The sequence below is a fragment of the Anoplopoma fimbria genome, chromosome 24, assembly GCF_027596085.1.
Source record: "Anoplopoma fimbria isolate UVic2021 breed Golden Eagle Sablefish chromosome 24, Afim_UVic_2022, whole genome shotgun sequence".
In the NCBI taxonomy this organism is placed as follows: Eukaryota; Metazoa; Chordata; class Actinopteri; order Perciformes; family Anoplopomatidae; genus Anoplopoma; species Anoplopoma fimbria.
In genome coordinates, this window is record NC_072472.1 from 11,655,907 (window position 1) to 11,683,614 (window position 27,708).

A 27,708-nucleotide genomic window follows, 5' to 3' on the forward strand; every position below is an offset into this window, starting at 1 on the left:
CTTTTATTTAACTTTTAAAAAATCACATTATTCCACACTTTGTGACATATACAGTACCAGTCAAAAGTGTGGACACCGTCTCATTCAATGTTTTTTTCTTTATTTTAATTTTTTTCTACATTGTAGATTAATATTGAAGACATCCAAACTATGAAGAAACACATATTGAATTATGTGGTAAACAAACAAATGCTCAACAAACCAGAATATGTTTTATATTTTAGATTATTCAAAGTAGTTGAATGAGAAGGTGTGTCCAAACTTTTGACTGCTACTGTACATCCAGCATATTTTAGTGCTGACATGATTAGCAGATTGATCATTTGGTAAAACAAAAATTGTTCTGCAATCATTTTGTTAATCAAAGATTTGGTTCTAGCTCTTAAATGTGAATATTTAGTTAGTTTCCTTTGTCCTCTCCAATTATTGTAAGTATGTGGGGTGGTTTGGACTGTCTGTCAGCCTGCCATTTTGGGCCTCTTTGGTACCTTCTGGGACTGATGTTGAATTTCAAATTAAGTCCTGTGTGCTGAGCTGAGTTGGTTTGGCTGCACAGCACGAGTTTGTGATGACTGAACCCCCGGCAGGTCAGTCAGGTTTCAGGGTCCAACACCCCGATCCATCCCAAGTGACATGAAATAAATAAAACATTTCCAAAAGGAAGCATAGAGCTGTGCGGTTTTCATCTATGGTGAAACATTCTAAAGTGATGTAAATGAAGACGCATGTGATTTTTTAAAGATACGAGAAAAGGCTCTGAAATTGCAAGAACTGTTTATCAATAGCCGTTTATTAGTAAAACTCCACTGTCTCCTAGACACCATAAAAATGGATCACCTTTTTAAAAACAAAATGCAGACTTTATTTAAAAATCTCAGTCTTTCTAACATTCAACAACGGTCTTCTTTTTTCAACAGACAGTAACCATATTTTATAACCATCTTACAAGCAAATTGTACATTTCACAGTACAGGCAGTTATGGCATTTAAACATGTCATATATAAACGTAGACTGATGCATATTTCAGTTGGCTTGTTAGTGAAGGCAAACACATTGATCCCAAATAGGCAGATAGAAGCAAAGTGAAGGAAAGCATATCAAAGGTCCATCCTGATGCCACACACACACCCACACACTTCTTTTATACAGTCTATGCATACATACCATAAATAGTGGGATTGTCCACTGTTCCAGGACAAAAGTCTCCTTTAAATGTCTGATGTAAAATTCACAACTACAGCATATTTTTAACAGGAGCAAGAGCATATTCTAATCTCACAGGAGTCCCTCCCTAAACAGATAAGAGCCATTAAGAGTAGAGTGAAAATAATTTTACACAAATGTACAAAACAATTTCATAAAGTAAACAAAACAACAGTGCTCTTCATCGGCATTTCTACATGAACATCAAAATTCCAGCATCAATTAAATTTCAGTGACAGCAGTTCAGTTTCAGCATTTCTGTTTACATGCATGCTGGTGAGCTACAGACTCACATTTAAATCCACATCTGGTTTTGGGTCCTATTTAGTGAGACTGAAATATTTGTTGATTTTATTTTTGCAAAAAAAAAATGCTGTCCTGACATCTCTAAATGACCGCTTGTAATCATACTGGATGTAATTAACCTTGTGCAGCACCAAAACAAAATGAAGATGTACAAAGTTTGTCAGATTTTTTTTTTCCCTTATTCTTAGATAATACTGTAAATTCAATTTAAATTCACAATGAACTGAAATGTAAACAACGGTAAATACATATTTCTAACATGTAATCTGGTTGCGTTTGTTCATTGTTGAACAAGGAATGAAAAGTGATACTTATCACTTAAAAATGACTTGTACATTTTCTCAAATTCTTAAATACAGTACAAACCTGTGGTTTCAACTAGAGGTGAAGACTAACAGAACTGTGGCTTTATAAACAGTCAAATCAAAATAATCTTTTGTCCAGTTTTGATAAAGAGTAACAGTCTGGCAATAACAAACACATGATGGAGATAACTTTACTTTGTAAGGCACTGAGCGTCACGATATTCTAGATATGAGTAACAGATTAACACTGTCTCCAGAGTGCTTAGGGCTATCAGTGTGGTTTAGTACCAGCTGATCAACCCAAATCTCTTGCTGACAAGTCTTACAGTATTTCGCTAAGAATTAAAATCTCAAAAGTGTCCACTTGTACCTCTGTTGAACAGTTGTGTAGATGTGCCTCTCGGATCAGAGTGAACAAGAGCAATGACAAGGTGTCATGTCCTTCAGCTTGCACCTAAAATGGCCTAAGACACAAAAGAAAATGCATCGTTTACCATGGAGTCTCAGGAAAATGAAGACAGAGAGGCAGAATCAGCATGCTGTTACCTTTCCTCTCCATGGTCCTCTTCTACCCAGGCCACTATTTTTCCTTCCCAGCCTGGAATGATTGCTTCATCCAGGAATACCTGCACACAGACATTAAGAACATACTATCTTCATATATGACTACTGACCTCTTCTCTTAGAACTATACTCACATGTCATATGTATGTTGGAATGCATTTTGCACAGATCAAGGACTATGGATTTCATCCTCCATCTTTAAGAGTGTAGCACAAAACAGGCTAGTGCTGAATATGGACGTACTTAGTGTGCACAAAGTTTACTATTACTGTCACAGCCTTCTCTTACCTCTTCTTTCACAGTGCCAAACTCAGGATCCAGGGCTTTGAAGTGGTACCTATAGTTTCCCTCTCGATCCACGGCTGCCTTGACATCCTTTAGAGTAACCTCACCCAACCTGTACAATGTGTACAAAGAGACTCACTCGTCTTGTCGGCTTGTTACTTTTATAAATGTATATTGTTTTATTTTCTACCTATGGCCAACTAGCCTAAATGTATGTGTAATAATTATAAGCATCACTGCTGGCTGGCAAGCAATGGAGACTATGACCAAATTCACAACAAATACACGTAATAAAGGGACAAACACACGCACCTCTTCGGTATGTTGATCATGGAAGGTGTTGGGGATTTTCCAGTAAAATAAAGGATTTTCGTGGAGGCAGAAGAACCACTGTGGGGTTGACAAACCTCTGAAATGAACAACAGAAACATAGTTAGTTAAAATCATACCTGTTCTGTGTTTTTGGGGAGTGCAATGTTAGAAACAACTTACTTGTGCAAGGCCAGGTGTCAGAGTCTGTGTGTTGGCCTTTGCGTCTTGGAGATTTCCCCCTTCCCTGCAGTATTTGGATAAATGTTGACAGCCCTTCATAATTTTAAATACTAACAATTTGCCAAAAGTAGCAAGAACTAATAAGATTTAACAACATAAATCAATTTAATAGCGTACTCTTTCATTTGTCATTGGTGTATGCTTGTGTTCGTACCCTGTGTGTATGCAGAACATGCAGTCTGTCGATGAGTGACACTATGCCCTGCTCCAGGGTGTCCAGTGTATGGTGCTGTGGGTCATGGTCTCTGAAGTTGTTCCTCAGACTCCTAAGTGAATCTCTGAGCAGCTGAACCTCCTCTGCCTGCTGACAGAGAACAAACACAAAATCAAAAACACAAAATGCTTATTTCATAGAAAACAGCTTGGTGTGTGTTTAGAGCCTTCCAGTGCTGTTTTTGTGTATGTTAATCACATCCTGTCCCATGTTATGTCCTACAAATACTGTATTTCAAAGCAACTGTCTTCCAGGTAATTTGCCTTTCACAAGAATTTCTTTAAATGAGGAATCTGGTGTTTCATAAATCAAATTATAGTATGTAGCCTAAATACTGCAAGAGAATATAATTCAGGAGGATGTGAGCGAATAGTCCTGTGATGCTTTGTTAGAAAAATATAAATGGGCCAACTAACTGAACAGCCTTATCAATAAAAACAGTACTTACGTCTGACATAGACGGAGCTGGATTTCCTGAGTACGAATACCCATTGTTTTCTGTGCTGGTGGGAATCTGAGAAAAAGAAAAATGTTCGCAGTGTAAAGTATATCGGAATTCATGGCGTCCTGACACAGACTGAATATTAAATACAAACCTCGACTGTTTGTTAAGATTTTAGAGCAGAAAAAGTCAATAAAGAAACTTTACTACCTGCATGCTGTTTTTTATGCTCCACCTCTCTGACAAACAATCAGACACACACTGATACAAACATGCTAGATCCTAAAAGTTCAAATATATCTACTCCATACCTCGATAGATTGAAGTGACCAGCTCATTTAATAAGTGAAGGAGGAACTGAGTACATTTACACTTTCCTCTTGCATCAAAGTACGTTTTAGTATTCATTTGATGATAAAAGATGAATAAAAATAAAAACTTCAAAGCAAGAATGTGAAGGGAATTTAAAACAGTGAGTTAATGATTAACTTTTGGTCTGAGATTTTCACCCAGAGAATTGAACTGGACAGCTGAGCCCAGTGTTGCTTGTTTAACCCTCCTTTAAAATCCAAACACTGGCTCACATACCTGATTATTTTTACTTTCTTCAAGCTTCTGTTTGAGTTGCTGCAGTAGCCTGTCCTTCTGTCCCATCTCCTTCTGCATTCCGCCAACCAAAGAGAAAAGGTGGAATTCATCAATTAGCAAAAACTCAATAAACAGATGCTGTGTAAATAAAAAGTAGAATGATTCAACTAAGTTACAGCAAACCAATAAAGTGAGAGGGATTAGAGTACCTCACCTTGCATTCTCCCCACATTTTGTTACATTCCTCCAGCTTCCACTGTAGCTCGGCCTATAACACATTTTTCACAGAGGAGGGTCATTTGCAATACACATCTGAATTATACAGTAACTACTAAATACAGTTTTGTAAAAAAAAAAACATTTTAAAAGTGTTTTTAAAACGTTACAATTACTTGAAAAAAAAATTGAATAGATTAATAGACTTTGTACACTCTGGTTGTTGAGCTCATCCTTCGTCATGCTGGCTCGGAGAAGCTCTTGCTTCATCTGCAGTATCGATGCCTCCTGAGTGCACAGTCTCTGCTGCTGGGCGTCCTGCACATTTCCAAACCAACACAAAGTCCATACCTTAGCCAGCAACCAAGAGTTATATTTAACTGGGTAATAACATAAATGTCATAGTCTTACCTTGACTCCCTGCAAGTTTCTCATCTCCTGCTTACAGCGCAACAGTTCCCTCTAAAGCAAACAGCAAACAGCACCCTCTTCAGTGTGAATTTTGTCCCAATGATAAAATGACATATTGACAGATAAAGAAAACAAATGACACAATTATTTACCTTTAGCTCCCGAGCCTCCTCCATGCTCTGATCCAAACGACTGTGAATGACTACCTGGAAAAGGGATGTGTGTGAAAACCACAATGGACTGAGAAAGAAGGGAAACTGATACCCGTGTCCCCATCACACACACACACACACACACACACACACACACACACACACACACACACACACACACACACACACACACACACACACACACACACACACACACACACACACACACACACACAGTAAAGCAACAGAAATGTGATCCGTGCTGAACACAAAGAGCTGGTAAAACAAAGCAAAGAAGAGTGTGACACAGAGAAGTGAGAGAGCAGGGCAGAAAATGAAAATAAAGATTGAGAAAAGGAATAAAATTGAAACAATAAATGGAGAGGCTCTCGCTACCAGTTGCTGTTCAGCATTGCCTTGGTCCAAACTCAAAGACACATCCTGCTCATCCTCAGGCAGCGAACCATGCAGCAGCAGAGCCTTGAAAACAAAGAGGGTATAACATGTGACACCAGTTTGTACTTTGGAGTGAGATCGCTGAGTTCAGAGAGCACTGATCAGTTAAACCAGCAGCGGGTAGGGTGTTGGATGTATATAATGCACAGCATTCAAATTCAAAAAAGTGGTGTTAAAAATGTCACAGTGTCCTATCAGATCTATACACACACTGCAGAGGTACTGCAACACACTAGTAGGAGTAAAAAAATAAAAAAGGTCAGTCAATGACTCCTAATGCCAGGTTTGATACTTCTTCCTATATCTTCAAACAAAATGTGAGAAAATACTAAATATGCACTCATCCCTTCACCTTCAATATTGAGGAGTAGGAACATAAAGATGTTCTGATTGAAAAAAACAACAATCTGTATTTATACAAAGAGGGTTACCAGAGACAAAATTCAATATGCATGTACCTGTAAAGCAGACACCATTTTACGGGTCTCCTGCACATCCTGCTCCAAAGTTTCACTGAGAGAACCGTCCAACGTCGTCTCCGCTACGACATGAGATGACTCCACTACACGAACACATAACACAGTGTTATCACATGTTCGAGTGGCGTGCTGGTTTGTGGCGGAACAGAACTCACCACTGCTCTCCTGTTGTTGGTGGTCTTCCTGCAGTCTCTCCGAGTGGCTGCTGGGTGGAGCTCTCGGAGGTGACAGTGGGCTGGCGGAGCTGAGGCTCGGGGAGGACAAAATATTGATTTATCAAATTATTCCTGAGAAGCATGGAGGTGTGTGCATGTTAACATTTATTTAAACGCTGTGTTAATATAAAAATCTATGTGCTACTGCATACTACTTTGACCATGCTGGGTAACATCACACTTTGTTGTAATAAGTCTGTAGTAATATAATATATTATATACATTTGTAATGGAACTAAACTGTCAGACTGGATACATGTCCCACAAAGCCCCTGTCTGCGCTCTCAATAGTGCCAAGAAACCAAGTCATTCACCAAAATCAAAACGACAGACTGTTTTCATAGACAACATATTAGCGCCGTCTCTTTGCAAGTAATGCTCCTTTTGTTGAAATTCTTACTCATATTTAGATGGAGGTTGTGTAAGAGAGGAGAGGGAATGGGACGGACAGAAAAAAAGCAACATGAGAGTAACACATATTTTTATAAAACCCAAACTTGTGTGCTTTTGCAAACGAAAGCACTTACAAACTGCACGCCGCGTACAGACACTTCATTTACAGCCCCATTTCAAATTGCATTGCAGCACTGTAGAATTGTTATAGTGATGGTAAAAGAAGCATAAACTCACACACACTTGCACAGGAATCCACACCCACAGTGACTGGTCTTACCATTTCATCTGTGTCCCCCCCATAGTGAGCTACAAGCGGGCTAAACTCATAAATTCCAAGGAGCCCAAGTTCCACCCTTCAAGTGGGTCTCTGGAATCAGCATCTAAAAAAACTCATGACTTTCGATGATTCTCCGCACTATCACACACCCTGCCCCTCGCCTTCCAGCAAGCTGTCATGGCAACAAACACAGCTTAGCATCTCTCGAAACTCTGTTAAATCTTTTTCTCCTGACGAAACCTCAAAATAATTCTACAAATAAAAATCAATACGCGCACTTCTCTTTATATCATTATAAACAGATCCACGTCTGCACTCACATTAATACACTCACAATATCACCATAAAAAGAACACCACAGTCATAACTGGACATGTGACTGGAGAAAAAAAAAAAGCCTGATTGTTTGTCTATTTCTATCACCCGCCTGTGGTTTGCACACATGTCTACAAAGTACTACACACACAGCAGGGTGACGCTTGGAGTACTGGAGTCATATGCTGTGTCAGGCACTGGTACAAACACACATACGCACACGCAAATAAACCACAGAGTAAAGTCTATTATTGTGTGGAAAAATAGGTGTTGAAAATGCACGATAACAGAGTACTTGAACATTTGAACGGAGTTGGCACATTGAACGCTACCCTATAAATAGCAACAAAGAAAAGTTGGTTTTCTCAAAAACACTGAATGTAAAAATACTTTGAACAAAAATCTATTTTTGTACATAAATTGCATAACTATACCACTTGTCATCAGGCAACCAAACTGTAGTAACCTTCTTGATGAATTTAGGCCAACATGCTTTTAGTAAAGGTTTGGTTTTATAATTTATTTCGCCTATCATCACAGCCCGGCATTATTCAAAAGGACACAACCTGACAACATGATCCAGCCCATACTGAGTGTATAAAGTATGCAAGTAGGTCCAACCTGTGAGTGTTACAGAATATTTAAAAAAATGCTTATTGAAATTATAAATGTGAATTTAAAAAAAAGACTACGATCCTTATCCTTCACTTGAATCAAATGTGCCTTATCATGCTTAAAACATGCTTATGTAAAATAAGATTACCTGCTAGGCTGGGGATTGTCCGGCTCATCTGGAGATCCTCTTTCATACTGCTTAACCAGTGCACGAACACACACATTCTTTTCCACATCCAACCCCCAGCCACTAAAAGATGACAGACAAAGCAAAGGTAATTCATTTATAAATAAGAACTGGCACACAGTGTTGATAACAAATGTATAGAGAACAGCCTTATTTTAGGTTGTGAGGATGTTATTTTGTTTGTCCGTTTGTCCACCAGAGGACAGCAAAGACTACACACGGACCTAAGAAATGCTTGCTGTGGCAGAGAGCATTTGGATATTACATTTGTGTTTATGGTTTTTGCTGTCAGCATACCTCTGGAGACGTGTGGGCTGCGAGGCATCAAGTCGTGCTGATGCCAGTGCAGCAACGGCACCTTGCGCTAGTGCAACAGTGGAGAGAGGGTTGTGGCTGGAAGAGCATCTTGTCAAACTCCTCCCACCTCCAGAAGCAGCCCTGTGATTGGCTGAGGGTTTGAAGTGGGCAGCCAACGCCAGAATTATCCTCATAACCGATTTCAGATTACCATCGACAATGTCTATACAAAAAGGGAACATATATCAATTAAGTAATGACTATGCGGTGAAATAAAGTTTCACAAAGCAAATGATCACTGTTCCCTTGATGGGGATGTACAAAATTGTATGTGTAGGAACACCTGCTCTTAAAACAAAGAGAAAAAAAAACCTACAAATTTTCTAGGATTTACCTTTTGGAGATATGTGTGGCATGCGTATGTGTCTGGAGGAAATGAACTGTAAGACTTGCGCCACATTCTTCCAGCTCTCCTCTTTGTTCTGTGGAGCAACGTAGACCCCTTCCAGCGTTTCCCCTGCTGCAAATGTGAATGAGATTTGAGAAAAAAATGAAGGGAAGAATAAAATAAAAAATGATACACCTACAAATTAGACATCAGTACCAAATGAGTATGACTACATTGCAGTTCAGGTATAAATAAAACCTAATTGCATTTAAACGTTTTTAGCGTATTAATTTATTATATAATATCTCAAATGTTACACAGTGTGTATAATGCTATGGGTGAGTGTGTTACAGACACATTCCCTGTGGAACTATCAGCTAATACTGCATAAATTGCAGAATAATGGTGCATCAAACACTGAAGAGTATGAACAACAACTAGAATAGGTTTGTGGTTCTCTTTGAAATGTGTTCTGACTATAATGGATAATTGGTCAATTAATTCAAAATATTTGCTCACAGCAGGAATTAACATGCAGAACCCAAAAATACTTCTCCGGACCATAAATCGTTGCATTTCAAGCTAATCTTCATTATGTTTACAATATATTTCTAACATAATACTAACCTCATTAATTTACTTAGATACTAATTTCATCTCCTGACAACGTTTTGTTCCTTATTCTTTCTCCAATACTACTACACCACGTGAACACTGTGTGTGTGTGTGTGTGTGTGTGTGTGTGTGTGTGTGTGTGTGTGTGTGTGTGTGTGTGTGTGTGTGTGTAAATGTGCACAGGTGTATTTACCAACTATCTCTATGAGTTGGGTGAGCACCACCCCATCCTGCAGATCCTGCCTGAGGTTTATGATGGGCTTCAGTCCTGGTTTCCTCTTCAGCTGAGAGTTCACCCAGGAAACATAGGCTGCCAGCTGCTGCTGCAATCCACGAATCAGACACACACACACAAATCCAATAAACCACAGAGGGACACAAACACAGCGTTATGGGGGGGTGGGGTGGGGGCAAAATAAGGCTGAGACAAATGAGTCCCTTTGTTTATTATGTTGGCACAGGACTAAAGGGGGTCAGTCTGTTGTCCCACCACAGACTGAATATCACTTTGTTGTGAATGTCATCGTGTAGTTTAATGTTCAGTCCAGTCTGGTCCTGTCTCATGGATGTGCTCTTGCCTTTATTTCACACGGTCTAGTTCAGTCACGTGACAGCCCGTCGTCAGGGAAACAATACCAAAAAAAAAAACGCACCCCATTTTGAACACAACAGAGGAAACAAACAAAAAACAGGATGTTTGGCTTGTGCATGACTTATTTTTATTTATTTTTAGAAACATACTGACGCGTCTTGGTCATTTTGTCCCGCGTGCTAGGCTGTCGAACAGAGCACGCACGTGATGAATAATGGCTGCATACTAACAACTTTAACGAACCAGTGACTTTAACGTTACCTCGTTGAAGCCCCCATGCAGAACCTCGTCCAGCAGACTTCCTCTAGAAAGTGAGGCGATCATCTTTTAACTGGAAAACCCATTTAAGGTGAATGAGCTGGTCGGAGCTTCATTGGCTCCACGCCGCGACTCGCTCGTGCTGCACTCCTGCAGAACGTCAACAAACCGAGACGAAGAAGAAGACGGCTCCCGTTACTCCGAGAGACCGGCGTCAAGGCAGCGGACAGCACTGACACACGTGACTTCCGGTGGCGGGTTTTTCAAAATAAAACCGCATTTGGAGAAAAGTTATGTCAACGATAAAACAGAGGGGGTTTTTTTGGGGTTTTTTTCAATAACTTTATTAAGACATTTGTTCATACATATAAAACACAGACACGTACAAACAGCAAAGAAAAATGTAATTCATATTACGCCAGGGAATCTAAAAAATGTCCAGCTAGATCACACAATAAATAGTCCAAATCATACCAACAACTCAGTTAGAAGACTTTCAATAGAGTTGCCACCCCCTTTGGTAGCAAAATGCATCCCAATTGTTAACCTGCCACATCCCTAGCCTCCCCTAGTGTGTGTGCATGGCCAAAGGGGTTGTTTAGTTTGTATAAGAATAGATAATATTAGTCTAGTCTGCCTGACGCGTTGATTCTTTATCTGATTTACAGTACCAGTCAAAAGTTTGGACACACCTTCTCATTCGACTACTTTGAAGAATCTAAAATATAAAACATATTCTGGTTTGTTGAGCATTTGTTTGTTTACCACATGATTCCATATGTGTTCCTTCATAGTTTGGATGTCTTCAATATTAATCTACAATGTAGAAAAAAATAAAGAAAAAACATTGAATGAGAAGGTGTGTCCAAACTTTTGACTGGTACTGTAGGTTTGTGCAACATTGTGGCCTCCACCATCTGCGTTGCGTTCCGACGACGTGCCCCCGGAGCTGACCCCTTTAGACAATGCTTGTTATAGTCATGGCAGTAGCCAGCTATGAGGTCACCGGGGTCGCGCAGACCTCGGTAATTGTGTCCTAAAAGAGGCACACTGTCTCTCTGCATCTGAATCACGTGAAACTGATTGAAACTGACAGCTATCAATAAGGCAGCTCTGTGAGATGGTGAAGATGTTCCGGGGTTAGGGGATTGGAGAAGGTAGCGTGTGTGCTAATACTTTGTGGTGTGCACAGTATTAGAAGATGATTTCATCAGCAACTGTGCTTAAACTGTGGCTCATCCAGAGAGAGAGAGTCCAATACGGGGTTATGTGTCCATCAAAATACACTGCTGGTCAACTATGAGCAGTCCAGGGGGTTGTAAATGAACTCATTTGGCTATTATTGACGTTAACAGGTGCCACATGCACTTTTAAAGAGGGTCATTCTCCAAACAAGGATTGAAGAGTACTTTTGTGTTGATTCAGCAGAGATAACATTAAATGAAAATTGATCTACAGGTAATATTTGACAGCAATACAGAATGACAGGGAGCCTTACTGTATCCTCAAAATGTGTTTCACAGATCTTTTAATATGAATTAACACTAGATGGCAGCTAAACCCTAGTTAAGCACATTTTCTGGTACTGCAAAGGGTTTGTTTGTATCCGTGATGCTTGTGCACAAAAGTGAAAGACAGACTTTGCAGTAGGTCTACAGAATAATGGAATGAAGTCATTGGAATAATGTGAAGGTGTTATTTAAAATGACCCACATACATTGGATTTCATTGCATTGAGTGTATTTTGCCAAGTAAATTATATTATGTTATCCTCTGTATTATCACACATTTTTTTTTACATATAGGTCTTACTTGATAAAGGTTCAAACATTTCTGAACCCAACACACTTGTGCCTTACTCTTGAGCATTACATTGTGTGGGTCATATAACTCAAATAGTTTCTGACACAATATCAGATGGGCTATACTGTATTACTTACCTGACAACTGCAGTTTGGATCTAACAACCAATCTCTCATCCTGGGTTTTCTTTAACACTTGCAATACTGTTTTTTACTTAAAGGATAAACAGGCACTCTAAAATCTTAGAAAATCTTTGTTTGTAGAATACCTTGACTTAGGCTTACAGGGGTCAAAACATGTTGGCTCTTTTGATTGCTTAGCCACTATAATAAACGTTTTTTAATATATCCTTCCCTTGAGTTATAATATTTTCGAAGATTATCATGATGTTTCTCCAATTTTTTTCCTGTTTCCCAAAAGCACCCGAGACCTTTTGATCAACAGTTGAGTACACAGAGCGAACCAGTTTTCTCTCTCTCCCACCGTTTTTAATTTTTTGCTGATTCATTCATGATCTATTTTAACTATCGATCTATGACTTTTTTTTCACAGTACAACAATGTATTTCTTCTGAGCCAAAAGTTTACATATTAAAATGGCCATGGATTCCATACATACTCTTCAAGAACCAGATTGCCCTGCAGTTGTCTTAGAATGGTTTATTCCCAACCCTTACTGCTCTCAGCAAATCTCTTCTTTTGTCTCCATTTACTGCAAACTTGCAGGTAAACAAACTGTGAGATATGGAGAATGAAAAATATGCAGGTAAAAAACAGCATACATAAATATACAAAATCATCATCATCATTTTCAACTCTAGACAATGACAACTTACAGTAACTGAAAATATCCATAACAAAACATTACATTCTTTACATTGACATTGTAATAGCCTATCAAAAAATACAGTATACATCAGTTCAAAATTACTACATTTATTACGTAATGAGTCACTACACTAATTGACCCAGAACATTCTTGCGCTTTTAAACAAAACAAACACCCCAGGAACAAAAACACAGATCAAGCATGTTGCCCTCTGCCCACTTCTCTCTCAGTAAGCACAGGACTGGGAGAGAGCAGTGCCAAATGCAACACATCATGAGTGTCATTCTACCCTGCCTATCTGGATGAGCATGGGCGGCTTGGAGAACTGGTGGTACTTCGGTTGTTCGGTGATGCAACTGGTGCTTGAGAGTCTCTCTCGTTTTGGCTGGACTGGTGTGAATGCTGCCCGGAAGTGGATTGTGATGACTGCGCAGAGATTGGCATTTGCATTTTGCTATAATCCAGGATTTTACCTGTGGAAACAGTCCAAGATAGAGTAATGTATGAACTCGGTTTTGAGTTTGCATATATACACTGCTAGAACTGGAATTAGTGGAAGTACTGCTAAATGTTAGCTTGGTAATGCTGTAGGTTGTGTCTCTTTGTCCACAGATATATCAATAAATGCAAATAAGTGTGTCAAGTCCTTTATTTACCAATTCGTAAAATGGTCTGATCAAGTAAGTTGAGATAAGGGAGGTAGATGTTGCTTGGTCCAGGAGGAGGGAAACACATCATTCCATCATCCAACACCACACTCTGACCAAAAACACACAGCTGAAAGAAATGGAGAGAGAGTACTAAATGCACTGATGTTTGTTGTTTTGCATACTTTTTGAACACGGACTAGTACAAGTATATCACTGTGTGACTTTGCATTGATTCATATGTTTATGTACCTGCTTTTTCAGTAGTTTCTGTGTCAGTTTTAAAAGTGTGGTGCTCTGTCCTCCTCTCAGGTCACTGAGCAGCAAAGTGGCCCGAGCCAGAGTCACACTTGATCCTGGGGGCATGCATGTCCGTCCTGACAGCAGGGTCACAGCTTCCTACTCACAAGCATTTACAGAAAGAACAACGCAGCACAGACATTAGTTTAAATCATTATACAGTCAAAGATTATATTACATATCCCATGATTTATTTTCATATAATAGCTCTTAAGATCAAAATCACAATATCTAGAAAAAAAGCTGGTGACAAACAAGTACTTTAACAGCAATAGCAAATAAGATATGCTTTAAAACAATGTGTTCAAAATCCATGATGCTCATATCCTTCATCTGACCAGAGTTCTACAGGGATGAGTCTTAAAACCAAGGAATAAGTTAGCATTTTTGCTGAAATCCTCGTTTTGAATCCTGGCTACAGTGGCAGTGATGATTTGAGCATCTTTTAAAGCTGTTCAAAGAAATTGACAAATGGAAAAGGACCAAATGATGGGTAAGCTGAAACATTCGCTTCAGTCAGCCGCAGCTGTCATGAATCCTCAGTTCTTTGCAAGTGTTAATTGCAAATCAACTCTCTTTGAAAAACAAAATTATGCATGAATGACAAAAAAATAGCTCTTATTTCAAAAAAAAAAAAAAAAAAACTGGTATGAATGACAGAATCAGCAGCACCAGAAAACCACTCGTGGAACAGTCATTTGTCACACATCATTTAGGTAACCAATACTAAAACAACATTAGTAGGTTGGACATTCAGAGGTCCATGACAACAAGAGGCACCCCATCCACCAAGCGGCCGTGATCGTATAGTGGTTAGTACTCTGCGTTGTGGTCGCAGCAACCCCGGTTCGAATCCGGGTCACGGCAGAATTGATGGGTGCTACCTTTTTGTAGCTTTTGCTGTTGTAATGTATTCCTGCATGTCTCTCATTTCACATAGTTTGAAACTTAACAGCTTAAGCCATTTTTTCTGCCTGAAGCTCAATTTTTCCCGACTACACCATTAATTGTACCAGTGTTTTCCACATGGGTAGACACGTCATAAGAACAAGCTGGCAAAATGAGCGATTTCCCACAGTGCATCACATGTAGGGCTAGTGGCGCAATGGATAACGCGTCTGACTACGGATCAGAAGATTCTAGGTTCGACTCCTGGCTAGCTCGTACGACACTTTAACTTGTATGTCATTTGACTATTGGTAAAAAAGTTATTGCCCTACAAACTCTGTATATAAACGCGGCTGACTATCAATCTTCAGGGCTGAGCAATGGTTAACGTATCTGGCTACTGATCAGAACCATCTACATTGGACTTTTGGCCAGTTAGTAAACTTTTTTAACTTGTAGAATAAAAAAAAAAAAAAACTGTTAATGAATGACAGAATCAGAAGCACCAGAAAACCACTCGTGGATCAGCCATTTGTCACACATCATTTAGGTAACCAATACTAAAACAATATTAGGAGGTTTGACATTAAGAGCTCCATGACAACAAGAGGCACCCCATCCACCAAGTGGCCGTGATCGTATAGTGGTTAGTACTCTGCGTTGTGGTCGCAGCAACCCCGGTTCGAATCCGGGTCACGGCAGAACTGATGAGTGCCAACTGTTTGTAGCTCTGGCTGTTGTAATGTATTCCTGCATGTGTCTCATTTCACATAGTTTGAAACTTGACAGCTTAAGCCATTTTTTCTGCCTGAAGCTCAATTTTTCCCGACTACACTATTAATTGTACCAGTGTTTTCCACATGGGTAGACACATCATAAGAACAAGCTGGCAAAATGAGCGATTTCCCACAGTGCATCACATGTAGGGCTAGTGGCGCAATGGATAACGCGTCTGACTACGGATCAGAAGATTCTAGGTTCGACTCCTGGCTAGCTCGTACGATATTTTAACTTGTATGTCATTTGACTATTGGCAAAAAAGGTATTGCCCTACAAACTCTGTATATAAGTAGATTTACATCTGGAAAAGCCAAATAATTGGTGAAAAGCCTTTCAGCTTGCTCATTAACAAATGGTTTAGTTGATTTTAGTCTTGTTCACTGTCACTAGTAAAATTCTTTAACTTCTAGATGGAAAAAAAAGTCAACTGGTATGAATGACAGAATCAGCAGCACCAGAAAACCACTCGTGGAACAGTCATTTGTCACACATCATTTAGGTAACCAATACTAAAACAACATTAGTAGGTTGGACATTCAGAGGTCCATGACAACAAGAGGCACCCCATCCACCAAGCGGCCGTGATCGTATAGTGGTTAGTACTCTGCGTTGTGGTCGCAGCAACCCCGGTTCGAATCCGGGTCACGGCAGAATTGATGGGTGCTACCTTTTTGTAGCTTTTGCTGTTGTAATGTATTCCTGCATGTCTCTCATTTCACATAGTTTGAAACTTAACAGCTTAAGCCATTTTTTCTGCCTGAAGCTCAATTTTTCCCGACTACACCATTAATTGTACCAGTGTTTTCCACATGGGTAGACACGTCATAAGAACAAGCTGGCAAAATGAGCGATTTCCCACAGTGCATCACATGTAGGGCTAGTGGCGCAATGGATAACGCGTCTGACTACGGATCAGAAGATTCTAGGTTCGACTCCTGGCTAGCTCGTACGACACTTTAACTTGTATGTCATTTGACTATTGGTAAAAAAGTTATTGCCCTACAAACTCTGTATATAAACGCGGCTGACTATCAATCTTCAGGGCTGAGCAATGGTTAACGTATCTGGCTACTGATCAGAACCATCTACATTGACTTTTGGCCAGTTAGTAAACTTTTTTAACTTGTAGAATAAAAAAAAAAAAAAACTGTTAATGAATGACAGAATCAGAAGCACCAGAAAACCACTCGTGGATCAGCCATTTGTCACACATCATTTAGGTAACCAATACTAAAACAATATTAGGAGGTTTGACATTAAGAGCTCCATGACAACAAGAGGCACCCCATCCACCAAGTGGCCGTGATCGTATAGTGGTTAGTACTCTGCGTTGTGGTCGCAGCAACCCCGGTTCGAATCCGGGTCACGGCAGAACTGATGAGTGCTACCTGTTTGTAGCTCTGGCTGTTGTAATGTATTCCTGCATGTGTCTCATTTCACATAGTTTGAAACTTGACAGCTTAAGCCATTTTTTCTGCCTGAAGCTCAATTTTTCCCGACTACACTATTAATTGTACCAGTGTTTTCCACATGGGTAGACACATCATAAGAACAAGCTGGCAAAATGAGCGATTTCCCACCGTGCATCACATGTAGGGCTAGTGGCGCAATGGATAACGCGTCTGACTACGGATCAGAAGATTCTAGGTTCGACTCCTGGCTAGCTCGTACGATATTTTAACTTGTATGTCATTTGACTATTGGCAAAAAAGGTATTGCCCTACAAACTCTGTATATAAGTAGATTTACATCTGGAAAAGCCAAATAATTGGTGAAAAGCCTTTCAGCTTGCTCATTAACAAATGGTTTAGTTGATTTTAGTCTTGTTCACTGTCACTAGTAAAATTCTTTAACTTCTAGATGGAAAAAAAGTCAACTGGTATGAATGACAGAATCAGCAGCACCAGAAAACCACTCGTGGAACAGTCATTTGTCACACATCATTTAGGTAACCAATACTAAAACAACATTAGTAGGTTGGACATTCAGAGGTCCATGACAACAAGAGGCACCCCATCCACCAAGCGGCCGTGATCGTATAGTGGTTAGTACTCTGCGTTGTGGTCGCAGCAACCCCGGTTCGAATCCGGGTCACGGCAGAATTGATGGGTGCTACCTTTTTGTAGCTTTTGCTGTTGTAATGTATTCCTGCATGTCTCTCATTTCACATAGTTTGAAACTTAACAGCTTAAGCCATTTTTTCTGCCTGAAGCTCAATTTTTCCCGACTACACCATTAATTGTACCAGTGTTTTCCACATGGGTAGACACGTCATAAGAACAAGCTGGCAAAATGAGCGATTTCCCACAGTGCATCACATGTAGGGCTAGTGGCGCAATGGATAACGCGTCTGACTACGGATCAGAAGATTCTAGGTTCGACTCCTGGCTAGCTCGTACGACACTTTAACTTGTATGTCATTTGACTATTGGTAAAAAAGTTATTGCCCTACAAACTCTGTATATAAACGCGGCTGACTATCAATCTTCAGGGCTGAGCAATGGTTAACGTATCTGGCTACTGATCAGAACCATCTACATTGGACTTTTGGCCAGTTAGTAAACTTTTTTAACTTGTAGAATAAAAAAAAAAAAAAACTGTTAATGAATGACAGAATCAGAAGCACCAGAAAACCACTCGTGGATCAGCCATTTGTCACACATCATTTAGGTAACCAATACTAAAACAATATTAGGAGGTTTGACATTAAGAGCTCCATGACAACAAGAGGCACCCCATCCACCAAGTGGCCGTGATCGTATAGTGGTTAGTACTCTGCGTTGTGGTCGCAGCAACCCCGGTTCGAATCCGGGTCACGGCAGAACTGATGAGTGCTACCTGTTTGTAGCTCTGGCTGTTGTAATGTATTCCTGCATGTGTCTCATTTCACATAGTTTGAAACTTGACAGCTTAAGCCATTTTTTCTGCCTGAAGCTCAATTTTTCCCGACTACACCATTAATTGTACCAGTGTTTTCCACATGGGTAGACACATCATAAGAACAAGCTGGCAAAATGAGCGATTTCCCACAGTGCATCATGTAGGGCTAGTGGCGCAATGGATAACGCGTCTGACTACGGATCAGAAGATTCTAGGTTCGACTCCTGGCTAGCTCGTACGATATTTTAACTTGTATGTCATTTGACTATTGGCAAAAAAGGTATTGCCCTACAAACTCTGTATATAAGTAGATTTACATCTGGAAAAGCCAAATAATTGGTGAAAAGCCTTTCAGCTTGCTGATTAACAAATGGTTTAGTTGATTTTAGTCTTGTTCACTGTCACTAGTAAAATTCTTTAACTTCTAGATGGAAAAAAAAGTCAACTGGTATGAATGACAGAATCAGCAGCACCAGAAAACCACTCGTGGAACAGTCATTTGTCACACATCATTTAGGTAACCAATACTAAAACAACATTAGTAGGTTGGACATTCAGAGGTCCATGACAACAAGAGGCACCCCATCCACCAAGCGGCCGTGATCGTATAGTGGTTAGTACTCTGCGTTGTGGTCGCAGCAACCCCGGTTCGAATCCGGGTCACGGCAGAATTGATGAGTGCTACCTTTTTGTAGCTTTTGCTGTTGTAATGTATTCCAGCATGTGTCTCATTTCACATAGTTTGAAACTTGACAGCTTAAGCCAATTTTTCTGCCTGAAGCTCAATTTTTCCCGACTACGCAATTAATTGTACCAGTGTTTTCCACATGGGTAGACACGTCATAAGAACAAGCTGGCAAAATGAGCGATTTCCCACAGTGCATCACATGTAGGGCTAGTGGCGCAATGGATAACGCGTCTGACTACGGATCAGAAGATTCTAGGTTCGACTCCTGGCTAGCTCGTACGATATTTTAACTTGTATGTCATTTGACTATTGGCAAAAAAGGTATTGCCCTACAAACTCTGTATATAAGTAGATTTACATCTGGAAAAGCCAAATAATTGGTGAAAAGCCTTTCAGCTTGCTGATTAACAAATGGTTTAGTTGATTTTAGTCTTGTTCACTGTCACTAGTAAAATTCTTTAACTTCTAGATAAAAAAAAAAAAAGTCAACTGGTATGAATGACAGAATCAGCAGCACCAGAAAACCACTCGTGGAACAGTCATTTGTCACACATCATTTAGGTAACCAATACTAAAACAATATTAGTAGGTTGGACATTCAGAGGTCCATGACAACAAGAGGCACCCCATCCACCAAGTGGCCGTGATCGTATAGTGGTTAGTACTCTGCGTTGTGGTCGCAGCAACCCCGGTTCGAATCCGGGTCACGGCAGAATTGATGAGTGCTACCTTTTGTAGCTTTTGCTGTTGTAATGTATTCCTGCATGTGTCTCATTTCACATAGTTTGAAACTTGACAGCTTAAGCCATTTTTTCTGCCTGAAGCTCAATTTTTCCCGACTACACCATTAATTGTACCAGTGTTTTCCACATGGGTAGACACATCATAAGAACAAGCTGGCAAAATGAGCGATTTCCCACAGTGCATCACATGTAGGGCTAGTGGCGCAATGGATAACGCGTCTGACTACGGATCAGAAGATTCTAGGTTCGACTCCTGGCTAGCTCGTACGATATTTTAACTTGTATGTCATTTGACTATTGGCAAAAAAGGTATTGCCCTACAAACTCTGTATATAAGTAGATTTACATCTGGAAAAGCCAAATAATTGGTGAAAAGCCTTTCAGCTTGCTCATTAACAAATGGTTTAGTTGATTTTAGTCTTGTTCACTGTCACTAGTAAAATTCTTTAACTTCTAGATGGAAAAAAAAGTCAACTGGTATGAATGACAGAATCAGCAGCACCAGAAAACCACTCGTGGAACAGTCATTTGTCACACATCATTTAGGTAACCAATACTAAAACAACATTAGTAGGTTGGACATTCAGAGGTCCATGACAACAAGAGGCACCCCATCCACCAAGCGGCCGTGATCGTATAGTGGTTAGTACTCTGCGTTGTGGTCGCAGCAACCCCGGTTCGAATCCGGGTCACGGCAGAATTGATGGGTGCTACCTTTTTGTAGCTTTTGCTGTTGTAATGTATTCCTGCATGTGTCTCATTTCACATAGTTTGAAACTTAACAGCTTAAGCCATTTTTTCTGCCTGAAGCTCAATTTTTCCCGACTACACCATTAATTGTACCAGTGTTTTCCACATGGGTAGACACGTCATAAGAACAAGCTGGCAAAATGAGCGATTTCCCACAGTGCATCACATGTAGGGCTAGTGGCGCAATGGATAACGCGTCTGACTACGGATCAGAAGATTCTAGGTTCGACTCCTGGCTAGCTCGTACGACACTTTAACTTGTATGTCATTTGACTATTGGTAAAAAAGTTATTGCCCTACAAACTCTGTATATAAACGCGGCTGACTATCAATCTTCAGGGCTGAGCAATGGTTAACGTATCTGGCTACTGATCAGAACCATCTACATTGCACTTTTGGCCAGCTAGTAAACTTTTTTAACTTGTAGAATAAAAAAATAAAAAAAACTGTTAATGAATGACAGAATCAGAAGCACCAGAAAACCACTCGTGGATCAGCCATTTGTCACACATCATTTAGGTAACCAATACTAAAACAATATTAGGAGGTTTGACATTAAGAGCTCCATGACAACAAGAGGCACCCCATCCACCAAGTGGCCGTGATCGTATAGTGGTTAGTACTCTGCGTTGTGGTCGCAGCAACCCCGGTTCGAATCCGGGTCACGGCAGAACTGATGAGTGCTACCTGTTTGTAGCTCTGGCTGTTGTAATGTATTCCTGCATGTGTCTCATTTCACATAGTTTGAAACTTGACAGCTTAAGCCATTTTTTCTGCCTGAAGCTCAATTTTTCCCGACTACACCATTAATTGTACCAGTGTTTTCCACATGGGTAGACACATCATAAGAACAAGCTGGCAAAATGAGCGATTTCCCACAGTGCATCACATGTAGGGCTAGTGGCGCAATGGATAACGCGTCTGACTACGGATCAGAAGATTCTAGGTTCGACTCCTGGCTAGCTCGTACGATATTTAACTTGTATGTCATTTGACTATTGGCAAAAAAGGTATTGCCCTACAAACTCTGTATATAAGTAGATTTACATCTGGAAAAGCCAAATAATTGGTGAAAAGCCTTTCAGCTTGCTCATTAACAAATGGTTTAGTTGATTTTAGTCTTGTTCACTGTCACTAGTAAAATTCTTTAACTTCTAGATGGAAAAAAAAGTCAACTGGTATGAATGACAGAATCAGCAGCACCAGAAAACCACTCGTGGAACAGTCATTTGTCACACATCATTTAGGTAACCAATACTAAAACAACATTAGTAGGTTGGACATTCAGAGGTCCATGACAACAAGAGGCACCCCATCCACCAAGCGGCCGTGATCGTATAGTGGTTAGTACTCTGCGTTGTGGTCGCAGCAACCCCGGTTCGAATCCGGGTCACGGCAGAATTGATGAGTGCTACCTTTTGTAGCTTTTGCTGTTGTAATGTATTCCTGCATGTGTCTCATTTCACATAGTTTGAAACTTGACAGCTTAAGCCATTTTTTCTGCCTGAAGCTCAATTTTTCCCGACTACACCATTAATTGTACCAGTGTTTTCCACATGGGTAGACACGTCATAAGAACAAGCTGGCAAAATGAGCGATTTCCCACAGTGCATCACATGTAGGGCTAGTGGCGCAATGGATAACGCGTCTGACTACGGATCAGAAGATTCTAGGTTCGACTCCTGGCTAGCTCGTACGACACTTTAACTTGTATGTCATTTGACTATTGGCAAAAAAGTTATTGCCCTACAAACTCTGTATATAAGTAGATTTACATCTGGAAAAGCCAAATAATTGGTGAAAAGCCTTTCAGCTTGCTCATTAACAAATGGTTTAGTTGATTTTAGTCTTGTTCACTGTCACTAGTAAAATTCTTTAACTTCTAGATAAAAAAAAAAGTCAACTGGTATGAATGACAGAATCAGCAGCACCAGAAAACCACTCGTGGAACAGTCATTTGTCACACATCATTTAGGTAACCAATACTAAAACAACATTAGTAGGTTGGACATTCAGAGGTCCATGACAACAAGAGGCACCCCATCCACCAAGCGGCCGTGATCGTATAGTGGTTAGTACTCTGCGTTGTGGTCGCAGCAACCCCGGTTCGAATCCGGGTCACGGCAGAACTGATGAGTGCTACCTGTTTGTAGCTCTGGCTGTTGTAATGTATTCCTGCATGTGTCTCATTTCACATAGTTTGAAACTTGACAGCTTAAGCCATTTTTTCTGCCTGAAGCTCAATTTTTCCCGACTACACCATTAATTGTACCAGTGTTTTCCACATGGGTAGACACGTCATAAGAACAAGCTGGCAAAATGAGCGATTTCCCACAGTGCATCACATGTAGGGCTAGTGGCGCAATGGATAACGCGTCTGACTACGGATCAGAAGATTCTAGGTTCGACTCCTGGCTAGCTCGTACGACACTTTAACTTGTATGTCATTTGACTATTGGTAAAAAAGTTATTGCCCTACAAACTTTGTATATAAACGCGGCTGACTATCAATCTTCAGGGCTGAGCAATGGTTAACGTATCTGGCTACTGATCAGAACCATCAACATTGCACTTTTGGCCAGCTAGTAAACTTTTTTAACTTGTAGAATAAAAAAATAAAAAAAACTGTTAATGAATGACAGAATCAGAAGCACCAGAAAACCACTCGTGGATCAGCCATTTGTCACACATCATTTAGGTAACCAATACTAAAACAATATTAGGAGGTTTGACATTAAGAGCTCCATGACAACAAGAGGCACCCCATCCACCAAGTGGCCGTGATCGTATAGTGGTTAGTACTCTGCGTTGTGGTCGCAGCAACCCCGGTTCGAATCCGGGTCACGGCAGAACTGATGAGTGCTACCTGTTTGTAGCTCTGGCTGTTGTAATGTATTCCTGCATGTGTCTCATTTCACATAGTTTGAAACTTGACAGCTTAAGCCATTTTTTCTGCCTGAAGCTCAATTTTTCCCGACTACACCATTAATTGTACCAGTGTTTTCCACATGGGTAGACACATCATAAGAACAAGCTGGCAAAATGAGCGATTTCCCACAGTGCATCACATGTAGGGCTAGTGGCGCAATGGATAACGCGTCTGACTACGGATCAGAAGATTCTAGGTTCGACTCCTGGCTAGCTCGTACGACACTTTAACTTGTAAGTCATTTGACTATTGGCAAAAAAGGTATTGCCCTACAAACTCTGTATATAAGTAGATTTACATCTGGAAAAGCCAAATAATTGGTGAAAAGCCTTTCAGCTTGCTCATTAACAAATGGTTTAGTTGATTTTAGTCTTGTTCACTGTCACTAGTAAAATTCTTTAACTTCTAGATAAAAAAAAAAAGTCAACTGGTATGAATGACAGAATCAGCAGCACCAGAAAACCACTCGTGGAACAGTCATTTGTCACACATCATTTAGGTAACCAATACTAAAACAACATTAGTAGGTTGGACATTCAGAGGTCCATGACAACAAGAGGCACCCCATCCACCAAGCGGCCGTGATCGTATAGTGGTTAGTACTCTGCGTTGTGGTCGCAGCAACCCCGGTTCGAATCCGGGTCACGGCAGAATTGATGGGTGCTACCTTTTGTAGCTTTTGCTGTTGTAATGTATTCCTGCATGTGTCTCATTTCACATAGTTTGAAACTTGACAGCTTAAGCCATTTTTTCTGCCTGAAGCTCAATTTTTCCCGACTACACCATTAATTGTACCAGTGTTTTCCACATGGGTAGACACGTCATAAGAACAAGCTGGCAAAATGAGCGATTTCCCACAGTGCATCACATGTAGGGCTAGTGGCGCAATGGATAACGCGTCTGACTACGGATCAGAAGATTCTAGGTTCGACTCCTGGCTAGCTCGTACGACACTTTAACTTGTATGTCATTTGACTATTGGTAAAAAAGTTATTGCCCTACAAACTCTGTATATAAACGCGGCTGACTATCAATCTTCAGGGCTGAGCAATGGTTAACGTATCTGGCTACTGATCAGAACCATCAACATTGACTTTTGGCCAGCTAGTAAAAATTTTTAACTTGTAGAATAAAAAAATAAAAAAAACTGTTAATGAATGACAGAATCAGAAGCACCAGAAAACCACTCGTGGATCAGCCATTTGTCACACATCATTTAGGTAACCAATACTAAAACAATATTAGGAGGTTTGACATTAAGAGCTCCATGACAACAAGAGGCACCCCATCCACCAAGTGGCCGTGATCGTATAGTGGTTAGTACTCTGCGTTGTGGTCGCAGCAACCCCGGTTCGAATCCGGGTCACGGCAGAACTGATGAGTGCTACCTGTTTGTAGCTCTGGCTGTTGTAATGTATTCCTGCATGTGTCTCATTTCACATAGTTTGAAACTTGACAGCTTAAGCCATTTTTTCTGCCTGAAGCTCAATTTTTCCCGACTACACCATTAATTGTACCAGTGTTTTCCACATGGGTAGACACATCATAAGAACAAGCTGGCAAAATGAGCGATTTCCCACAGTGCATCACATGTAGGGCTAGTGGCGCAATGGATAACGCGTCTGACTACGGATCAGAAGATTCTAGGTTCGACTCCTGGCTAGCTCGTACGACACTTTAACTTGTATGTCATTTGACTATTGGTAAAAAAGTTATTGCCCTCCAAACTCTGTATATAAGTAGATTATCAATCTTCATCTGGAAAAGCCAAATAATGGTTGAAAACCTTATCTGGCTTGCTCATTAACAAATCTACATTGATTTTACTTTTCACTGTCACTAGTAAAATTTTTTAACTAGAAGTGTTTTCCACATGGGTAACAAGATGGAAAAAAAAAACTGGTAATGAATGACAGAATCAGAAGCACCAGAAAACCACTCGTGGAACAGTCATTTGTCACACATCATTTAGGTAACCAATACTAAAACAATATTAGTAGGTTTGACATTAAGAGGTCCATGACAACAAGAGGCACCCCATCCACCAAGTGGCCGTGATCGTATAGTGGTTAGTACTCTGCGTTGTGGTCGCAGCAACCCCGGTTCGAATCCGGGTCACGGCAGAATTGATGAGTGCTACCTGTTTGTAGCTTGGCTGTTGTAATGTATTCCTGCATGTGTCTCATTTCACATAGTTTGAAACTTGACAGCTTATGCCATTTTTTCTGCCTGAAGCTCAATTTTTCCCGACTACCATTAATTGTACCAGTGTTTTCCACATGGGTAGACACATCATAAGAACAAGCTGGCAAAATGAGCGATTTCCCACAGTGCATCACATGTAGGGCTAGTGGCGCAATGGATAACGCGTCTGACTACGGATCAGAAGATTCTAGGTTCGACTCCTGGCTAGCTCGTACGATATTTTAACTTGTATGTCATTTGACTATTGGCAAAAAAGGTATTGCCCTACAAACTCTGTATATAAGTAGATTTACATCTGGAAAAGCCAAATAATTGGTGAAAAGCCTTTCAGCTTGCTCATTAACAAATGGTTTAGTTGATTTTAGTCTTGTTCACTGTCACTAGTAAAATTCTTTAACTTCTAGATGGAAAAAAAGTCAACTGGTATGAATGACAGAATCAGCAGCACCAGAAAACCACTCGTGGAACAGTCATTTGTCACACATCATTTAGGTAACCAATACTAAAACAACATTAGTAGGTTGGACATTCAGAGGTCCATGACAACAAGAGGCACCCCATCCACCAAGCGGCCGTGATCGTATAGTGGTTAGTACTCTGCGTTGTGGTCGCAGCAACCCCGGTTCGAATCCGGGTCACGGCAGAATTGATGGGTGCTACCTTTTGTAGCTTTTGCTGTTGTAATGTATTCCTGCATGTCTCTCATTTCACATAGTTTGAAACTTAACAGCTTAAGCCATTTTTTCTGCCTGAAGCTCAATTTTTCCCGACTACACCATTAATTGTACCAGTGTTTTCCACATGGGTAGACACGTCATAAGAACAAGCTGGCAAAATGAGCGATTTCCCACAGTGCATCACATGTAGGGCTAGTGGCGCAATGGATAACGCGTCTGACTACGGATCAGAAGATTCTAGGTTCGACTCCTGGCTAGCTCGTACGACACTTTAACTTGTATGTCATTTGACTATTGGTAAAATTATTGCCCTACAAACTCTGTATATAAACGCGGCTGACTATCAATCTTCAGGGCTGAGCAATGGTTAACGTATCTGGCTACTGATCAGAACCATCAACATTGCACTTTTGGCCAGCTAGTTTTTTTAACTTGTAGAATAAAAAAAAAAAAAAACTGTTAATGAATGACAGAATCAGAAGCACCAGAAAACCACTCGTGGATCAGCCATTTGTCACACATCATTTAGGTAACCAATACTAAAACAATATTAGGAGGTTTGACATTAAGAGCTCCATGACAACAAGAGGCACCCCATCCACCAAGTGGCCGTGATCGTATAGTGGTTAGTACTCTGCGTTGTGGTCGCAGCAACCCCGGTTCGAATCCGGGTCACGGCAGAACTGATGAGTGCTACCTGTTTGTAGCTCTGGCTGTTGTAATGTATTCCTGCATGTGTCTCATTTCACATAGTTTGAAACTTGACAGCTTAAGCCATTTTTTCTGCCTGAAGCTCAATTTTTCCCGACTACACCATTAATTGTACCAGTGTTTTCCACATGGGTAGACACATCATAAGAACAAGCTGGCAAAATGAGCGATTTCCCACAGTGCATCACATGTAGGGCTAGTGGCGCAATGGATAACGCGTCTGACTACGGATCAGAAGATTCTAGGTTCGACTCCTGGCTAGCTCGTACGATACTTTAACTTGTATGTCATTTGACTATTGGCAAAAAAGGTATTGCCCTACAAACTCTGTATATAAGTAGATTTACATCTGGAAAAGCCAAATAATTGGTGAAAAGCCTTTCAGCTTGCTCATTAACAAATGGTTTAGTTGATTTTAGTCTTGTTCACTGTCACTAGTAAAATTCTTTAACTTCTAGATGGAAAAAAAAGTCAACTGGTATGAATGACAGAATCAGCAGCACCAGAAAACCACTCGTGGAACAGTCATTTGTCACACATCATTTAGGTA

At 40.3% G+C, this 27,708-nt stretch overlaps 2 protein-coding genes and 36 non-coding genes across 42 annotated transcripts in view; 36 read left to right on the top strand and 2 right to left on the bottom strand.

Annotated features, from left to right (window-relative positions):
- Nucleotides 1-790: 790 nt before the first annotated feature.
- LOC129113477 (dixin-A-like) lies at nt 791-10,505 on the bottom strand. Of its 5 annotated transcripts, none has more exons than XM_054625793.1 (20): nt 10,333-10,505; nt 9,673-9,799; nt 8,871-8,996; nt 8,477-8,699; nt 8,141-8,242; nt 6,330-6,424; nt 6,154-6,257; nt 5,636-5,719; nt 5,240-5,344; nt 5,088-5,138; nt 4,890-4,994; nt 4,675-4,728; nt 4,461-4,532; nt 3,879-3,944; nt 3,371-3,520; nt 3,157-3,220; nt 2,977-3,073; nt 2,668-2,776; nt 2,362-2,441; nt 791-2,279 (listed from the first exon to the last, which is right to left on the bottom strand). In XM_054625793.1, the coding sequence occupies exons 1-20, from the start codon at nt 10,393-10,395 to the stop codon at nt 2,270-2,272; spliced, it is 1,887 nt and encodes a 628-aa protein (XP_054481768.1). In that variant the 5' UTR covers nt 10,396-10,505; the 3' UTR covers nt 791-2,269. The 5 variants fall into 5 exon arrangements, with proteins under 5 accessions (XP_054481768.1, XP_054481771.1, XP_054481770.1 ...); XM_054625796.1 differs by having other exon boundaries at nt 6,330-6,418; nt 9,673-9,802; XM_054625795.1 differs by having other exon boundaries at nt 3,371-3,517; nt 9,673-9,802.
- Nucleotides 10,506-13,254: 2,749 nt separating this feature from the next.
- Nucleotides 13,255-27,708, bottom strand: part of LOC129114035 (cilia- and flagella-associated protein 54-like) — an 87,150-nt gene continuing 72,696 nt past the window's right edge. The window contains exons 55-57 of the mRNA XM_054626538.1: nt 13,860-14,006; nt 13,617-13,737; nt 13,255-13,433 (exon numbers count right to left, since the gene is read on the bottom strand). Coding sequence (XP_054482513.1) covers nt 13,255-13,433; nt 13,617-13,737; nt 13,860-14,006 — 447 coding nt within the window. The remainder of the gene's footprint in view (nt 13,434-13,616; nt 13,738-13,859; nt 14,007-27,708) is intronic.
- Nucleotides 14,703-14,774, top strand: trnah-gug (transfer RNA histidin (anticodon GUG)). The gene has a single exon. It is a non-coding gene; the product is annotated as a tRNA-His (tRNA).
- Nucleotides 14,999-15,071, top strand: trnar-acg (transfer RNA arginine (anticodon ACG)). Its single transcript has one exon. It is a non-coding gene; the product is annotated as a tRNA-Arg (tRNA).
- Nucleotides 15,425-15,496, top strand: trnah-gug (transfer RNA histidin (anticodon GUG)). Its single transcript has one exon. It is a non-coding gene; the product is annotated as a tRNA-His (tRNA).
- On the top strand, nt 15,721-15,793 carry trnar-acg (transfer RNA arginine (anticodon ACG)). The gene has a single exon. It is a non-coding gene; the product is annotated as a tRNA-Arg (tRNA).
- On the top strand, nt 16,154-16,225 carry trnah-gug (transfer RNA histidin (anticodon GUG)). The gene has a single exon. It is a non-coding gene; the product is annotated as a tRNA-His (tRNA).
- On the top strand, nt 16,450-16,522 carry trnar-acg (transfer RNA arginine (anticodon ACG)). The gene has a single exon. It is a non-coding gene; the product is annotated as a tRNA-Arg (tRNA).
- On the top strand, nt 16,875-16,946 carry trnah-gug (transfer RNA histidin (anticodon GUG)). Its single transcript has one exon. It is a non-coding gene; the product is annotated as a tRNA-His (tRNA).
- Nucleotides 17,171-17,243, top strand: trnar-acg (transfer RNA arginine (anticodon ACG)). Its single transcript has one exon. It is a non-coding gene; the product is annotated as a tRNA-Arg (tRNA).
- trnah-gug (transfer RNA histidin (anticodon GUG)) lies at nt 17,603-17,674 on the top strand. The gene has a single exon. It is a non-coding gene; the product is annotated as a tRNA-His (tRNA).
- Nucleotides 17,899-17,971, top strand: trnar-acg (transfer RNA arginine (anticodon ACG)). The gene has a single exon. It is a non-coding gene; the product is annotated as a tRNA-Arg (tRNA).
- On the top strand, nt 18,325-18,396 carry trnah-gug (transfer RNA histidin (anticodon GUG)). Its single transcript has one exon. It is a non-coding gene; the product is annotated as a tRNA-His (tRNA).
- trnar-acg (transfer RNA arginine (anticodon ACG)) lies at nt 18,619-18,691 on the top strand. The gene has a single exon. It is a non-coding gene; the product is annotated as a tRNA-Arg (tRNA).
- Nucleotides 19,052-19,123, top strand: trnah-gug (transfer RNA histidin (anticodon GUG)). Its single transcript has one exon. It is a non-coding gene; the product is annotated as a tRNA-His (tRNA).
- On the top strand, nt 19,348-19,420 carry trnar-acg (transfer RNA arginine (anticodon ACG)). Its single transcript has one exon. It is a non-coding gene; the product is annotated as a tRNA-Arg (tRNA).
- trnah-gug (transfer RNA histidin (anticodon GUG)) lies at nt 19,784-19,855 on the top strand. Its single transcript has one exon. It is a non-coding gene; the product is annotated as a tRNA-His (tRNA).
- On the top strand, nt 20,079-20,151 carry trnar-acg (transfer RNA arginine (anticodon ACG)). Its single transcript has one exon. It is a non-coding gene; the product is annotated as a tRNA-Arg (tRNA).
- Nucleotides 20,512-20,583, top strand: trnah-gug (transfer RNA histidin (anticodon GUG)). Its single transcript has one exon. It is a non-coding gene; the product is annotated as a tRNA-His (tRNA).
- trnar-acg (transfer RNA arginine (anticodon ACG)) lies at nt 20,808-20,880 on the top strand. The gene has a single exon. It is a non-coding gene; the product is annotated as a tRNA-Arg (tRNA).
- Nucleotides 21,235-21,306, top strand: trnah-gug (transfer RNA histidin (anticodon GUG)). Its single transcript has one exon. It is a non-coding gene; the product is annotated as a tRNA-His (tRNA).
- On the top strand, nt 21,531-21,603 carry trnar-acg (transfer RNA arginine (anticodon ACG)). The gene has a single exon. It is a non-coding gene; the product is annotated as a tRNA-Arg (tRNA).
- On the top strand, nt 21,963-22,034 carry trnah-gug (transfer RNA histidin (anticodon GUG)). Its single transcript has one exon. It is a non-coding gene; the product is annotated as a tRNA-His (tRNA).
- Nucleotides 22,258-22,330, top strand: trnar-acg (transfer RNA arginine (anticodon ACG)). The gene has a single exon. It is a non-coding gene; the product is annotated as a tRNA-Arg (tRNA).
- trnah-gug (transfer RNA histidin (anticodon GUG)) lies at nt 22,691-22,762 on the top strand. The gene has a single exon. It is a non-coding gene; the product is annotated as a tRNA-His (tRNA).
- On the top strand, nt 22,987-23,059 carry trnar-acg (transfer RNA arginine (anticodon ACG)). Its single transcript has one exon. It is a non-coding gene; the product is annotated as a tRNA-Arg (tRNA).
- trnah-gug (transfer RNA histidin (anticodon GUG)) lies at nt 23,414-23,485 on the top strand. Its single transcript has one exon. It is a non-coding gene; the product is annotated as a tRNA-His (tRNA).
- On the top strand, nt 23,710-23,782 carry trnar-acg (transfer RNA arginine (anticodon ACG)). The gene has a single exon. It is a non-coding gene; the product is annotated as a tRNA-Arg (tRNA).
- Nucleotides 24,144-24,215, top strand: trnah-gug (transfer RNA histidin (anticodon GUG)). The gene has a single exon. It is a non-coding gene; the product is annotated as a tRNA-His (tRNA).
- On the top strand, nt 24,439-24,511 carry trnar-acg (transfer RNA arginine (anticodon ACG)). Its single transcript has one exon. It is a non-coding gene; the product is annotated as a tRNA-Arg (tRNA).
- trnah-gug (transfer RNA histidin (anticodon GUG)) lies at nt 24,865-24,936 on the top strand. The gene has a single exon. It is a non-coding gene; the product is annotated as a tRNA-His (tRNA).
- On the top strand, nt 25,161-25,233 carry trnar-acg (transfer RNA arginine (anticodon ACG)). The gene has a single exon. It is a non-coding gene; the product is annotated as a tRNA-Arg (tRNA).
- Nucleotides 25,617-25,688, top strand: trnah-gug (transfer RNA histidin (anticodon GUG)). Its single transcript has one exon. It is a non-coding gene; the product is annotated as a tRNA-His (tRNA).
- Nucleotides 25,910-25,982, top strand: trnar-acg (transfer RNA arginine (anticodon ACG)). Its single transcript has one exon. It is a non-coding gene; the product is annotated as a tRNA-Arg (tRNA).
- trnah-gug (transfer RNA histidin (anticodon GUG)) lies at nt 26,342-26,413 on the top strand. Its single transcript has one exon. It is a non-coding gene; the product is annotated as a tRNA-His (tRNA).
- trnar-acg (transfer RNA arginine (anticodon ACG)) lies at nt 26,637-26,709 on the top strand. The gene has a single exon. It is a non-coding gene; the product is annotated as a tRNA-Arg (tRNA).
- trnah-gug (transfer RNA histidin (anticodon GUG)) lies at nt 27,056-27,127 on the top strand. The gene has a single exon. It is a non-coding gene; the product is annotated as a tRNA-His (tRNA).
- trnar-acg (transfer RNA arginine (anticodon ACG)) lies at nt 27,352-27,424 on the top strand. Its single transcript has one exon. It is a non-coding gene; the product is annotated as a tRNA-Arg (tRNA).